Source organism: Strix aluco, chromosome 4 (genome assembly GCF_031877795.1).
Source record: "Strix aluco isolate bStrAlu1 chromosome 4, bStrAlu1.hap1, whole genome shotgun sequence".
In the NCBI taxonomy this organism is placed as follows: domain Eukaryota; kingdom Metazoa; phylum Chordata; class Aves; order Strigiformes; family Strigidae; genus Strix; species Strix aluco.
The window spans coordinates 64,355,835-64,372,284 of record NC_133934.1 but is presented as its reverse complement, the minus strand read 5'-3'; the positions used below and the strand labels follow the sequence as shown (position 1 = coordinate 64,372,284).

At 40.4% G+C, this 16,450-nt stretch overlaps 1 protein-coding gene across 1 annotated transcript in view; it reads right to left on the bottom strand.

The window, feature by feature from the left end:
* Positions 1 to 16,450, bottom strand: part of ANTXR2 (ANTXR cell adhesion molecule 2) — a 121,508-nt gene that overhangs the window by 88,105 nt on the left and 16,953 nt on the right. Inside the window, exons 8-9 of the mRNA XM_074823338.1 lie at positions 1,412 to 1,472; positions 219 to 314 (exon numbers count right to left, since the gene is read on the bottom strand). Of these exons, the coding sequence (XP_074679439.1) occupies positions 219 to 314; positions 1,412 to 1,472 (157 nt within the window). The remainder of the gene's footprint in view (positions 1 to 218; positions 315 to 1,411; positions 1,473 to 16,450) is intronic.

The window sequence follows — 16,450 nt, the reverse complement described above, 5'->3', positions numbered from 1 at the left end:
AAACACCACTTCACAGTTTACAGCTAACGGCAATTGGTAGCAAATTCAAACCACTTAGCAAGATGTGAAATAACTTGCACCCTCTTACTAATCCTCAGAGGTTTCCTGTTTTCCTCTTTGATATTTTTGTCTTTTGATTTTAAATGAGGTAATGAGAAGCAAAATAAATCACTTATTAGGAAATATAAAGGCAGATCGTACCAAACTTCAATACTTACGAATTGTAGTTCCATTCACTTGATATGTACAAGTAATACCATCAGTTTTCCCACCAAGGGTTAAGCCACTTCCTCTAAGAACAACTTGAAACTCCTCTGAAGAGAAAAGCAAAAACCCAAAATCACCAATCTTTAGTGCATTGCTAGACAAGGAGAATTTCAATATCGCCTGCAATAAATGAAGCACAAGATAGTAATGCTTCAAACTTGCTCAGGTCTCCTTTTTAATTGACCCCTGGCACTGCATTCTTCAGTTAGGTCACCATAGGAAAAATAAAGATGTGGGAACAAATCTTTATCACTGAGGCAGCCCTATTAAAATGAAAGTTGATTCTGACTGTCAGCAGGATCTTGGGCTCAGCTGTACAGTAAGAAACAGTTTGTTAGTGAATACTCTGGTAAATGAGAAATCTGGGTTTCATAACAAGAAGACTCCCCAAACTTGGATTAGGCCCACTTAAAGTGCCAGATGAAGAAAACATTTCTCCTTAGTACTATTTCTCTGGAAGTTGCATAAGGGCCATACTATTTGTGAATTGTGCAGAGGAGGAGTGAAAACAGTTTGTTTACCAAGGCCACTGATTTCATTGAGATGATCCATGTTTTTACAAAAACATCAAAATAAGGAGGTTTTGCAACTACCTTATTTTGATTGGTCTCAAACTGTGTGGATTGTGAAACCCAGAAAGAAGACAAGCCCTTAAAATTTTGTGCAACTCTTCTATTTAATAAATGTATTACCACTTGCTGCACAAAATGCAGTCAAACGCTTTACTGCTTACACTGAACAGATTTGGGGCAGGGCACTAGAAATCTTGTCATGAATTTATCTGAACATAGATTATCAGGATTCCCAGACCTTAACTCTGTGACCACAGGTAAAACAGTATGCGAGTGTCACAGAGTAAGCATCACTGCTTTGAATACCAGAGTAAGTGCAGAGCATGACTAAGGGGAGAGGGGCAGATAAATGTGTGTCAAACTTTTACATGCATCACCTAAACTATGAAAGTAGGCTCTGGGAGGAAAAAAATGAGTCAACAGAGAAGGATCTGATAATTTTTAAACTCCTTGAGGATTTTTTTAGATAGAGATGTTTTATTCTAGAGACTTGTGGGGTTTTCCTTTGGGTAAAATAGGGAAATCACAGTCCTGTAATAATTGAATATTATGTTAAAATCATGAAAACTTACCTCCTACACAGACACTGGATGGCTCCAAATATAAAATCTCAGTGCATGATTGCTTCAAAACCTATTGCAAAGGAGGAAAATAGTCATAAATAGGTTTCAGAGTGCTAGTTCAGTGAGAAACATTATTTTAAAGCAAACACTTGTCCCTAGAAACACATGCACAGCTACAGGTTTTATCTTCGTTAAGTCTGACTTCCCAGGATATTGCCTTGACCATGTAAGACTTCTGCACGCCTGCACAGTCAAGTGTCCTAAGAGTTCATAACATTTGGATTAGTTTGTGAAATCTGGGACAGTCTTCAAAACATAATGATGGCTGATTTGGTCTTTAAATTTCGATGCAGACCCCTAACCTAATTTTCCATGAACCCCAATCCTAACGTTTAAGCCAAAAATTAGTCACAAGGAGCCTGATCCAAAACCTAATCCAGTCAAAAGCAGTCTTCCAACAATCTGTGGGTCAAGCCAAATGCATGTTATTCCAAGTGCTGGCATCCTGCCCTATGTAAAGCAGAGCAAGAATATGCAGTGTTCTCGACTATGCTGCCTTCCATCGGATGGGGTTTTTTCAATGCTGTACCAGTCAGCCTGCTTTGATTCCTCAACCGGTCAGGGAATGTTCTTCCAAAAGGCTGGGACAAAACAATACTCCTACGGGTGACTTAGAAATACAAGGGATGGAACGTAAACGAAAGGAGGAACTAGACATGTTTGACCAATTTGTACTCATAAAGGTCTCAGACACTACCCTTAGTTTCAGTCAAGTTATATTTTACCATTTGCAAATACATCAAAGGATCAAGTTATCCATGGTCACTTAAGCAGAGGCATAAATAGCACCCAGGTGTTGATGACAGCAGACCACCTCATTTTCTGTTCAAAAATGGTGCAGCTCAGAAGGAATGGGTCAAGCTTGTCTGACTACAACTGTTGCTGGAATTTAACTGTGAGACTATACTCTCTTCCCACTGCTAGGATCTCAGTCCCACAGCAGGGCCCCATCTCTTCCTTGTTATTGTTGTACAAGGAGGAGGTGTGAGATACCTACTACTGAAATGGTAACCCCCCTCTCGAAGTGGGTAACGGGATTTCTGCTAACTTGGGGGGAATGAGTCTCTTGAGGCTTGTAGAGTTAAACACACAAACAATCCACAATTTCACATCCTTCTACCTTCACAGGATCTGTGATTTTCCCCAATTTTAATTTTCCTCTCAGAAAACTTTCGCAATGTCTTTATATAGCTTTCCTGTAATAAGTGGTATCTCTTTAGCAGGCATTCATATATACTACTACCTAAAATCAATTCAGGTCCTTGTAATCACAGGCATAGTAGAAAGTCCTGTTACTGTCTCCTCTCTATCTTCATTTGCCAAAAACTGTGCCTGCTCCTGAGCTGGCCTGTCAGTAAATGTAACACTGTCTTTCTCTTAACTCCTTTTTCCTTCCCTTTTTTTTTTTTAACTCTGTCTACTCTATTTGCTAGTGATTTCTGTTGCTACATATCCAGGCCCAGTAAAAACAATAACATATTTGTCATGGTTATGATAAAAAGCATGCCAAGCTCCAAGAAAAAGAATAGCCTGCCTTTTTTAACACTTTCCACATCACCTGTCTCCCCACAAACTGTTGTGGACAAATGATATTTTTAATGCTTCAAAATCCATTTATAAACATTAAGTAGTGTTTAAAAAATTGAGACCTTGCAGGCACATACATTTGGATGAGACACAGCAACAGAGATCTTTGGAAAGAATGTAACTTGAAGTTCAGTGCAAGTAAACCAGTTTATATTAGCTGAGGATCTCATCTCACTTCCAAAAAAGGACTTTGCTTTTTTGATTTCTATTTCAGTGTAGCGAGAGGAAGTGTTATGTAGTTTATTTTAGGGACCTGAAATATTTTGTACAAAATAAAATACAGAAAGAATAAAGCATTTTATTCCTTTACTGTAAAAACAGGTTCTGCTTTTTTTTTCTCCTCTAAAGAGACTAAGGCAGACGAATAGTTCAGTTTAAGTTAATGAGACTACAGACTTGCTTTAATATGAAGTACAGATCTAGCAGTTGGCAGTATCAAAGCTCACTGAATTAATTTTTTTTTAGAGCAGCACTATATAGACAGGGAGAAACTTTCCAACTCTTACCCCATCCTCATTTGCCCACTGTCTGATGAAGTAGATTATGAATTGGGGAGGGAGCAGGGAGAGGGGAAGACAATGATGGACATAATCTGTCTTGTCTTAGAAGGTACTATTTCTGTAATTGCACTGTATCTGATAGTGATTTTTCTAACACTGTATTTCCACATGCAATATAAAATGGGAAAAAAAGCTACTTGGACATGCTTAACTCCCTTTGGATTTAAGATTAAACTGGGGAGTAGGGAACAACCCCACTGAGATAAAATATGGCCTAGATTAAATGATCACAATTCATGAACAAAAGCAAATTTCAATATAGGGTTCAGGATACACTGCTTTCCAACATGGCAGCATGGAATTCATATTTATAAATGTAGATGTGCTGCTCTTGACTTAAAGCAGGAAAATACTGGGTTTTAATACTGTTCCTAGAAATAAACAATTGCTTTGACACTCATTTTTCATCATTTTAATTATTGCTGTTCTCCACTTGGCTTGAGAAAGCTGTACTCTTCAGAGATCCTCAGTCTCTTTGCAAGGTTAGTGGCTTAAGACTGTCATTTTCACCGAAACAAAGCTTACATTACTAAAAAAAACTGTGTGAAAATACTAAAATGTTTTTTCTAAGTTTAACTAGTACTTCTCCATCTTTCACAAAGCTTCTTGATAGTCCATGCTTCAAAAGAAAAAATGGTGTAGAAATCTGCCTTGTCCCTGAACATCCTTCCCTTCAATCATCGAGTAAGCTTAAGCAGCAGAAATAAAATAAACCTTGTAAAGAACCAACTGAAATCAGGTGGAACCAACCTAAAACCATACAGCTAGCTCTCTGCTCAACCTTTTGCATTCTGGGTTCTTCTCAACCTTCCCTCTAAGCAACACTGAAACAATATGCAGAAGCAAATTTTCCATCAATTAAACATCATAGAATGGTTTGGGTTGGAAGGGACCTTAAAGATCATCTAGTTCCAAACCCCTGCCTTGGGCAGGGACACCTTCCACTAGACCAGGTTGCTCAAAGCCCCGTCCAACCTGGCCTTGAACACTTCCAGGGAGGGGGCAGCCACAGCTTCTCTGGGAAACCTGTTCCAGTGTCTCACCACCCTCACAGTAAATAATTTCTTCCTTACATCTAATCTAAATCTACCCTCATTCAGTTTAAAACCATTACTCCTCATCCTATCACTACACTCCCTGATAAAGAGTCCCTCCCCATCTTTCCTGTAGCCCCCTTTAGGTACTGGAAGGCCTCTATAAGATCTCCCTGGAGCCTTCTCTTCCCTATGCTGAACAAGCCCAACTCTCTCAGCCTGTCCTCATAAGGGAGGTGCTTCAGCCCTCGATCATATTAGTGGCCCTTCTCTGGATCCACTTGAGCAGGTCTATGTTTTTCTTATGTTGGGGGCCCCAGAGCTGGACACAGGACTCCAGGGTCTCACAAGAGTGGTGTAGAAGGGGAGAATCTCCTCCCTCAACCTGCTGCCACACTTCTCTTTATACAGCCCAGGATACAGTTGGCTTTCTGGGCTGTGAGCACACATTGCTGGCTCATAGTCAGTTTTCCATCTACCAACACCCCTAAGTCCTTCTCCACAGGGCTGCTCTCAATCCAGTCATTGCCCAGCCTGTATTTGCACTTGGAACTGCCCTGACCCATGTGCAGGACCTTGCACTTGGCCTTGCTGAACTTCATGAGGTTTGCACGGGCCCACCTCTCAAGCCTGTCAAGGTCCCTCTGGATGACATCCCTTCCCTTCAGCGTGTCAAATGCACCACACAGCTTGGTGTCAAATGCTTTGCACAAGTCCAGGTAGATGACGTCAGTTGCTCTTCCCTTATCCACCAATGCTGTAATCCCATCGAAGAAGGCCACCAAATTTGTCAGGCATAATTTGTCCTTAGTGAAGCCATGTTGGCTGGCACCAATCAACTCTTTCTTTTCCATGTGCCCTAGCATGGTTTCCAGGAGGATCTGCTCCATGATCTTGCTGGGCACAGAGGTGACACTCACTGGCCTGTAGTTTGCTGGGTCTTCCTTTTTGCCCTTTTTAAAAATGGGGGTTATGTTTCCTCTTTTCCAGTCAGTGGGAACTTCAGTGGACTGTCATGACTTCTCAAATATGATGGATAGTGGCTTAGCCGCTTCATCTAACAGTTCCCTCAGGACCCGTGGATGCATCTCATCAGGGCATTCTTGCAAAGGGTCAAATCCCATTAACTGTACCAAGCACAATCAGTTTGAATGGTTTGGCTCACAAGGATATGGTACCTAGCATTTAGCTGTAACAATGGAAAACCTGAAAATATTTTCAAGGACCGGATTCACCACTTGTTCTTTCACATGTAGGAGAGAAGAACATATTTTCGCATCTTAAAAGGATGGATAGAAACTTGTGGCCTTTCTTTAATCTTTTCTTGCTCTGGCTCACACTCTTTTCTATCTGTTTTAATCTTTTTTCTCACTCTTTCCATGCAAGCTGTTCCTTCCAAGCTAGCACAGTGCACTCCAATAAAAAGCTCATCTCTTCTTTAGGAGGAATGATGTGAAGGCATCTTAGCCATTTTACATTATGATCCACGTTATTTAATACACTTTCATATCTCTAGATCAGGGCTGTTCCTGTTTCATCCTTTCTAGTACTCCTGTGGAATGATCCTTCAACAACAGCTGATGAGGAATTTTCCAAGGTGCATGTTAACTGTCAAAGTTCCCCTTTTCACAATGTTGGTGCTTTACCACACAGCTGAAAGGGGTCAGCTCTGGGCTCATGCACAGTATGTGTGGGAGCTCTCATGCACAGCTAAAATCTAGTATTCTTGTCACTTCTTCTGCAGCACAAGAGGAGAGATCTGACCAGTTTCAACAGTGATAGCTTTTAAAGGGGCTATCTCACTTGTGTGTTATAGAAGCACATTTAATGGCAACATACAAACCAAAGTATGCGTATCATTTCACCTCTCTTCTCCCCACCCCCACCCCTTTTAAAAATTTTAAACTGTCTTGCTGTGGAAACTCGGTCTGCAAAGTCAGCGAGATCAAAATAAATTCTACAGAAACCTGTACTATGCTCCCTCCTTGCCAGTTCAGAATAATCAAAGAGAATGATCTGGCACTGCAAATTCATTATTTAGAAACCTATTGCCCACAAGAAAAGTTGAAATAATCACTATATAAGGCCATCCTTGGATAAGATAGTTAAACACTCCTCTAACATAAAATAAATTCCAATAAGACTATAAATTGCCTTGGTTTAACAGCATGCAGGGAAAGATTCAGAGAGTTGATGTCATCCATTTCATTTCCAGAGCTCCACACCAAATATAGGGCTCTCTTCTCCAGGCTTGCAAAGGCTTTCCCTTCTAGTCACCTCCCCGAATGCTAGCTGTCTCAGAAACATTTCCCCACAAATGAAAGTGCAAACCAGAGTTGAAACCTGTCAGTCTGTGTCCTGTCGTCTTACAGCTTCAGAAGTGGGGAACTGTGGAGGAACTACCAAGTGGTTCCTCCAAGTCTGAGACAGAACTGTGCTATGCAGAACTGGTTACAGCTGAAAACACAGAGAGGCTAATCCAAGTGTAGAGGATCACATCGAAATCATAGTTGTGGGCTTATTTTAACACTCATTAGGAAGCACGTGTGGCTGGTGGAAAAAGAGAAGGCAGTAGAGTTCTGCTCTTCAAGGTAGTTGGGTCTCTTGTACTTAAAGAAAATGAGACATGAAATTCAGGCCCCAAACATCCTCTTGTTCAACAACAAAACAACAGACTGGTGAGGAAACCCTATTCTGTAGTTCCTCCATATAGAGAACTTGTTACATCACTGCCATATTGCAGCAGCAGCAGCTCAGCATCTAAGATTTTAAAAAAATGTTGTTATGCTGTTTTCTACAAACAGTTATTACAGCAGCTACCTCAGTAACAACCAGCATGAACACAGCTTATGCTCAGCACTGAGAACACTGGCCAGCACAGCTTCTTAGGGTTGGCTGAAGGCAGAGGAGCCTCTAAGGCTTTTAGTGAAATCACATCTTATATGACTATTACATGAATGGATACTGTACAGTTTCCACAGCATTTCTCAGTAATGCAAGTTGTTAATTTCAGAATACTTCCAGGAGAATAAAAGCATCCGAGATATCCCATGGGCACTCAAAAGCAAATTCACCCTTTATGTGAACTCACTGACATACGCTGGGATTCTATTTGGCCAAACAAGCTTTTCTTTTCTAAAAGGGTTACTCATAAATCAGCTGGTGGACTGCCCAATTCTGTCTGTGAGCCAGCTATTGCATTCCTTAACTGCATGTGTAACTTTAAGCATCTGAATATTCTGTTCATTACAGTGGGATGAGACCCTGGCTTACAGTTAAAGATGTCCCTTGCTGGATGAAGGCTTTGATGTCCCGTACAGAAAATTAGACTCAGCTTTCTTCCACAACGGTCCTGTAGAATCTGGCACACACCCAGCTCTCAGAGGCTCTGTGCTTTAGAGGAGTCTCTATGTACTCAACTCTTACTGTCAAATACTTTCTACCAGCTCACTAACAACAGCAAAGCATGCAGCAATCAGAACCAAAACTGTTTAGCTCCTGAACCAGCTAATTGGCGTTCAGATTTTCTCTTTGAGTCCTATATTGTCTGATTGTCACCTGTCTCTATCTCTTGAGCTGTTTTAGAGGCTTACAAGCCACAGTTTTATGTTCAATGTAAGTTTAATCTTCCTCAGGCACAAACAAGTACACATGTACATTATTCTTAAAACAGTTTAGAAAGTCCATCCACTTTATCAACTTTTCAGTTTGGGACCACTTTTCACCTAGCAAATTTCGTTTTGAACAACCTGATTGTTAATCAGTACTTAAAATCCATATCAATCCTCATCAGTAGGCATGGATTTCAATGCACTTCCCATGAGAAGGTTCCTGAATGCTCGCATAAACTTCACAGCCCACTTCCTAAATAAGCGATTTATCATTTTTCTCATTAATAAAACATTTAATTCAATTAGAGATGTTTTACAGAAACACTGTCAAGTTTCTGATCTGTAGGTGTCTGAATTGAAAAAAAGAATCATGTATTGTTAGATTTAAGCTGCAGAAACAATACACCTACACAAATAATTACATTAGCATAGAAAAGGCAGATGTACCCACAATAAATTGCAAAAAGGCAGCCAATTAACAAGATGACATAAGGCTCACTAGTGCTTATAGTCTTTGCAAACTTCACCCCTGTTTATAAATTTTGCCTTGTCATAGATCTTGCCCATGCTTTATACAAACATTTCTTCCCATAGAAAACATGCTTTCTGCATCTTCCAGTACCTCTTTAACTTGTCACAGACTGGGTCCAGCTCTGCTTTGACTCAGTTTTCACCCTTGCTACTGCCTCGTAGAAGTTCTCAGAATTTCAACGGTAATGCAGTATGGCTCCTGCAGCTTTTTAAGTATTTTGACTACCATACACTCAGAACATACTGTGGAACAGAGCTGTACCATGCGGTACAGTGTTACATGCAGGCTAAAACAACAACTTTCCCTTCCAGCACTTTAATGAATTTCATGTTCCAAGAAATTGTGAGAACAATGCAGTAGTAACGAGGCACGAGCAACCCAACTGTACATCGACAATTAACAAAATACGCTAAGTGTCAATTTATTTCACAGCACCATTCAATTTTGCTTAGCCCCAGTATGCAGTTCAAAAGTTTTTGGCAGCAGTCAGCACCATAAATCATAACTCTCATGGCATCTGTTCCTCCCCGGAACTGTAAGCTGAGTGCAGGATCTCGGGCAGGCCGTCAGCACAGCTGGACTGATCTTTATTGAACCACCACGACAATTTTTAAGTCTACTGTTCTGAAACTAGAAAATTACATATGGATGTGTTAGGTGTTTGCTTCCTGGTAAAAAGATTAGTATAGCCATGAACTGCTGGAGGAAGAGAGCTCTTTGACACATTTTGATCAGACTTAGCATGCTCCTAATTTTGAACAACTAAGGACTTCCAGACTCACCAGTGGTCTTTACTCCCTATGGTTCAATTTCAAGCATGCACCTCCTTGTTTACATCTTTGCTCACTGGAAGCTGATCCCAAATCAGGCTGGCCTGACTCTTTACAGGCGAAGGCAAAATCATTCCATGAACAAAAGAGTATGTACTGTAATAAATGCATCTAATTTACTATTTCCAGAACCAAGTTCTAAAGAGAAAAAAATGTTCACCTTTAAAAAATAATCTTATTTGCTATACTCACGTATGGCAAGACACGTGCAAACATGCTGACAGTGCAATTTAATCACTTCCACAGTCCATGTGCAAAAATATATTTACAGCAGTATTAGCTCCTGCTCATTGCACTCTGAGCTTGCGCCTGGAGCACTGCCTATTGATACACTGCCAGCCAGTCATGTGTACACTCACTGAAAAATGTGTGCTGCACAATTCTGAAAGATGGCAAAACAGTACTAAAAAAAAACTTTAATGCTAGTCTAACAGCAAACTCAAGACAGTGGCTTTCCTGTGGAGATTTCCACCCCCTTTTCTTTCCTCTTTCCCTCCCAAATGCGGGGTTCATCATTTTCTCTAGTGATGCTATAAACACAACACCTAGTGAGCAAAATATAACCAACCATGAGGAAAGCAATCTAGGAACTATGGTAAACAGCAAACATAATTTAAAACTGGAGAAGCTATGTTCATAGTGTGACACGCAAAGAGGATGTGCTTTTCCTCACATACTGTGCCAAGCGCCTTTCTCAGTTAACCATGAAACCTGCATCGTGAAGAGCTACATCTCCTCTAGTTCCGCCCTCAATCAAGATATAGTGGTAAGCATGCTTACATTACCCACCTACAACCTTGTAATTGTTACTGCAAAACACAGATACTTAATTCAATAAAATGTACTGAAAGAAGGAGGGCAGGAAGGAAAGATGGCACATGCTACCACTAACTCACAAAACTGTCTGAGAGGGCCCTGATAACAGAAGAGCATTTAAAACTACCTTTAGTGTTACTAGTCTCAGTTGGATCTGTGCACCTAGGCAAAGCCTCTTTTGATGGTCAGCTGTAACACTCAAGTTTGGTCAGCTGTTTCCTGAGTAGGGATTGCCTACACCTTTTGGCTCCCACTAAGTGTTGTTCAGGGAATACCACAGAGCTGTACAACTGGGGTTTGAGGAGCAGCTAGTTAAGTGCTGGGCAGGAACAGATCTGCTTGAGTGTGCAGGTGAGGTTAGAAACTGCGGGTCAGAGCTGCAGAAGCTGTCTGAATAGCCTGTGGAATAAAGTTCTTCAGTTAGTCCCTTCTCTGGTAAGTTAATACCTTCTTAAACTTCATCCTGGCTTGAAGCTGTAAAACTCTTCAGAAGAATGCATAACAAAAACAGTGTGGTACTATTGTTTGGTTTAGTAATTTCGAGGTAGGTTGGGCTAGCAGTCTGTCTAGCTGGAGTGAGTCAAGCAGAACCTATCAAAACTGAGTTCATACAAGTGCTTAGTTTAGTTCCTAAAATTACTATGATTCATTTGTGCTGATTGGCTGAATTAGGAGTGGGCTTAACCCACGTTTCCATGTATTTTTATTTTTTCTATGAGTCATTTAGAAGTACTACTGGCAGCTTTATTCCTGATTTTGTTTTTTTTTCTGTAACTTTTTTTTTGCACTCTTGCTGAGGCAGTAAAAAGGAAATGAAAGTAAAGCGGGAGGCGTTTAATTGGTGCAATGGACACATTTGCTATTTTGGGGTTTTGCCCTGGAGAATGAAATGCTGCCTGTCCATAGATCAGTATTTTTCATACTGAATTCATTGAACCTTACAGCATGTAAAAGTGAACATGTGAAATCAGGTGGTGAAAAACTTGGGCTGTACTTATGCTGGTATCATTACAGGTTTCTCTCATTCACAAGTTTTTGGGTTTTTTTTACCTGAATAGGGCTGTGCCCCCTTACACTGTGGTAGAGTTAGGTTTTAAAGATAAAGACCTGGAGTAGGTTGCAAGAGAAAATGAATGTAAGTAGAGCTCTTGATTTCTGTGATTACACCTCAGTAACTTTAATTATACTTAGGATCTTTAAGTCACCTTCACAGCACACCTTAGGCTCTAGACAGGCCAGCTTCTTCATACAGCAACTAATGTTTAAACTCCCTGAAATTAATTGCTTGTTTCCAAAGTAAAATCTTTCATTCTTTCAGATAGTGTCACAAGGTCAGTGTTGTTATAATCTGAATTTAATGAAAAAAATAGTATTAAAAAAAACCAACCCCAAAACATGGGATCCATATGTAAAACAAAATTCCATACTGTACCAATGGGACAGTCCCACATCATGTGTCTCTACCATGTTAAAGCAAGCCCTATCATTTCCCATTTTTTTCCCGGTGATAACCTGTATGGAAAGCAATGAGGCAACAGGACCATCTCGCACTAGATGGAAAACAATCAATTCAAAATAACTTGGAATGAAACACATGCTTTCATAGGAAACACCATTTTGAGCTTCTCTCCAAGGAAGTCACAGCAAAGGAACTACAGCACTTAACACCTAATGGGATCTACCTCTGTCTGGTGCCAAACATCTGTGCTCTTAACTAAGACTCAGCTGCCAATTTCAGCCTAGTTCCTGACGCTGCTCAGCAGTGCCTTAGACAAAGAGCAAGGGTAAAGGGGGTGTGGGGAAGGTTGCTATCCTGTCCCCTATCTAAATGAAAAAAATCCCTGAGACATATGGTCTTGCATAAAATAACCATCAGAGAGAAGCCTGGTGCAGTGTCAGGTTAGTGAGAATATTCTAATTACATAATGTCTAAGCAGTCCCTCATTTGCAGTCATTGAGTAAACCAAATGTAGACGACAAAACTGTGGGGCATAAGAGATGCGTATTTTAACAGCATCAGAACCTTTACTCCCAAATTACTAAAAACAACCCTAAACCCATTACTTATCAAGTAATGTAGACAAGAATCAAGACAAACTGTTACTTTCCGTAACAGGAAAAAAAGTTGGTTTGGCTATTTATTTTTTTTTTTAATTAGTAAGGAAAATGTGGCTCAAAGAAACTTATCACGAAGGAAACACTAGATTTCATTTGGACTTGTTAGTGCTTAATTTTAAGCAAGTTTTACAGCATCCCTTATGTAACAGAGCTGATAGCTGTGCAGGGATAGCTGACAAGTCAAATCCAAATCACAAGGCACATCCATGCTCACACAAACTGGAACCATGTCAGTTACACTGCTGGCTTATCAAGCTCTCTGTTCTCCAGAAGAACATTATATGGTTTGTAATATGTCAGAGAATGTCAAATTAAGGGCTGCACAGCAGTGAAGGGTAGAGCAGAAAGCATTCTATTCCAGGCCGTTGATTCCTTTTAACAACTACATGCAGTAATTCCCAAAACTATCTACTCAGTCTCAATCACATGGAAAACATAGCACAATATTAGTTCTAAACCTTGCACCTTGTGCAGCTTGAATATTAGACCATCCAAGGGGATTAAAGAAGAGGGCTGATTTAATCAGAATAATTCTTTTAATGATAACTTGTTGCATTTCTCCTCCCCCCACCTCCTTAAATGTTTAATAGTTCGCTTCCTGGATTCCCAGTGCATAAACTGAGCATATTTTCTTCCTACAGGAAATGATCCAATTAAGTTGATGTATAATTGATAATGAACTGTTTAAGCTGATTTTGCTCTTGGAAAATCTTAACATCATACAGTCAGTTGGCTGACCCTCCTCCCCTCATCTGCAGCTGAGGGACATCATTTAAGGAGAAAGGAGGGAGCAGACTAATCATACTCAAAGTAAGATAGACTAGGGAGGAATTTCAGCTCTAGTGAGCTGAGCTGGCTCAGGGCAGAAGTATCAACTACTTCAAAATAACATAGTCCCTGATTATTACTCAAAAACCAAGTTGCTTGCAACTTGGTCACTGAGACAGAAGCAGCTTAGACAGAGTAGGCTCAGTAAACATTCACATTAGAGATACTGTGCATTTACCAGAATGTCTAACCTTGGAGCACTAACTGTTGCAGTTAAGTTTCCTGCTCTCCGTAAATAGAAACTCTGCAGACCTGTCTTGTTGCCTTATAGCAGGTAACAGTGGGAGATGTTGACTGACTGGTATGAGTTTAATAACTTATTACCATTTCACTGCAAAAGCCAGGTCAGACCAAGGAAGTGCTGCTGATAGCATACCTAGTGCAGGTGTCAGATTTACAGAGAGAGGCTGGAGCACATTTTTCTGAAGTCACTGCAGTAAGTTTTACAAACCTAAGGGCTAAAACTGTTCTTCACATAAAACAGCTCTTGCCCACCTCAACACTGCCACTTGATGGACTTTGTTCTTTTCCCACTTCTGACACCAACTCACTGTCCAACATGGGTCGCTTACCGCTGTGCTGCTGCGTTTACCTCAGCCCTGCTGACTTTTTTGTTAGACTGTAAGGCATACAGGTACAGGTCTGCTTTTCACCAAGTCTTGTCAACAGCCTGTGTGGCCCCTCTCTCTCCTGAGACAGTGGGGTACAAGTGTAGTGACAATGACTGTCACCACATTCAAGATGAGAAGTAACTAGTCAGGTATTGAGAGCTGTTGAGTGTGCCACTGCCACGTACACTTTATGCAGTGGCTCCCATTGGGCCCCATTGATCTGGCTGTTGCCAATCCATGTAACTTAAATGTAGTAATGCACTGCTGTGCACAGTTTTTGATACACCAACTAGCTAACTGACACGGAAATCCCTTGGATGTTCAATAGATATCCTTGGCTGTTGCTCAAATGAATCTGAATGCTAGAGGGATTTTGCTACTGTTCTTTACAACCAGAGCAGACTTCCCTCTATCATCAACAAGAGTTTTACTGGAAAGAATTTTTACCATTAGGGAGTAAGATTTTTATAGCACTACCTGCTTATTCTGCTTTAGCAAGAGTCTGCCACTGGGTACATTATGAATATATTTTTTTAAAAAACCCTGGATGCATTTAATCCTGTGTTCAATTTTACTGTTCCTAGGTACATTCATTTTGCTGCTTCTAAGTAACTCCAGCTTTGGAGTTTACATGCTACAAACAGTGAGGTCTCCTCTCCCCCAGGTTACCCTTTCACCAAGAGGTGGATGACTTGAGTAGCTACTGAGAAATCTCATCATGTAGGGTAAGGTACCACGTAGCAAGCGGTGCTACTCCTTTCAGTGCAGGCATTTTCACAGAAAAAGAACTAGTGATGTATGTATTACTCTATTCTTCCAAGAATCACTTCTTCCTGTTGTACTGTCCCTTTCCCCTCACAGTTATACTGTTAGGTAACCTTCTTCCAGTTTTTGTTAATGCAATTTGTGCCATGAGATCTGTAGAGCTGAACGCAGTAGTCCAGGTAGAGCTGCAGGGGGCTGTCCGCAGGCGATCAGTAGTTTGCTCTACTGTGTCCTGTCTCTCCGTACCTGCACTGATGTTCAAGACTTAGCGAGTCTCTTACATTATTACAATATTATCTATGAATTTGCAACTTTTCTTGGACAAACTTACAACTTTATGCTAAGGGTTAGGGTTTTTTCCTGAGGGGCTCAGCCAACTTGAAGACAATTTAGCTACGATTTAAAATGTTCTATGTGATGCAACTGCTCAGCTTGCGTGTCTTGATCAATTTTTTTTGTCCAGTATGTTTAAGGGTGGTTTTCCCACATGAAATGACCCATTCAAAACTAAGCACCTTCCAAATGAACAAGCAAAATGAGAGCTTAACAATTCTATTTTTCTAATCTTTTTCAGGTAGAATTCTTAAGAAATTTTGTAACACTTAAAACCATTCTAGACTGAACTTCTTTTAAACTGACTACTTCCTCTTAACTTCTGCATCTATCAGTTCCTGTAGTCTTATCTGATAAGTTTCTGTGGGGTTTCTTAAGTACAAAATATATTTTAACTTCCTGTATTAAGTGCTGCCAACTCACTTTAGTATAAAAATGTGTTTAAGCCTACTTAGAACTGTCATACACTCTAATAATATTACTAAAGTGAGCTCCATTAATGTAACTTTTAAAGGCACAAGTCTTGTCCAATTCTGCCTGCAGAGACAACCAGACAACTTTCACTCACAAATCAGTAGGACTTGTGTTTGCTTAAGCAAAAGGGGATGCAGGGATCTTCCACTGGTTTTGTTCTTCAGAACGTGGCACATAAAAGCGATTCAGATTTGCTGAGCTGTGCAAACCACATGCACAGAAATGTGCCACAGAAGTGGGCAAAACATCAAAAAACTGCAGGAAAAATTGGAAATAAAACATCATACTGATTTACAGTGGAGTGTTATGGGAACATTAAGAAACTTCAGCCTTATGAAAGATACTGTCTCGTCTAAAGACTCTAAACGTTTGATTTAAGTGGTAGCAGCACCTTGGCTCCCAGCTCTTTAATTTAATTGCTTCTTCTCATTATTCCTCCATTCATCGTCTCATAAGTGATCAAATAGTTAATATAAGCAGTGTTCAGAATGGCAACATTTCCTGCTTCTATGAATATAAACATCTTCTGCTCCCCTCCTCATCAGGGAGTCCAACACTGGTTTTTGCATTATGGAGAAGAGTTTACCTGATGTCTGAGATATTATCAAAACTCTCTCAAGGCTGTCAGCACTGCAGACTATAGTCACCTTGCAGAAACTGGTCCCTTAGGGAAATTGAGTCTGACTGAGCTAGTTAATAAGCACAAAGTCTCCAGAGTTTCTCCTGATGAAAGTGCTGGTTCAGGCCCACGTCTGGTTAGATGCAAGTGAGGCACGCTTGAGTTAGCTTGCTTACAGACTGCTTGCTTACAGCTCAGCACCCTTGTATCAAGAGATGTGCTCTCACCAACACTCCCCCAAAGTCAGGTAGGAAGGTGCTATTTTGGTTA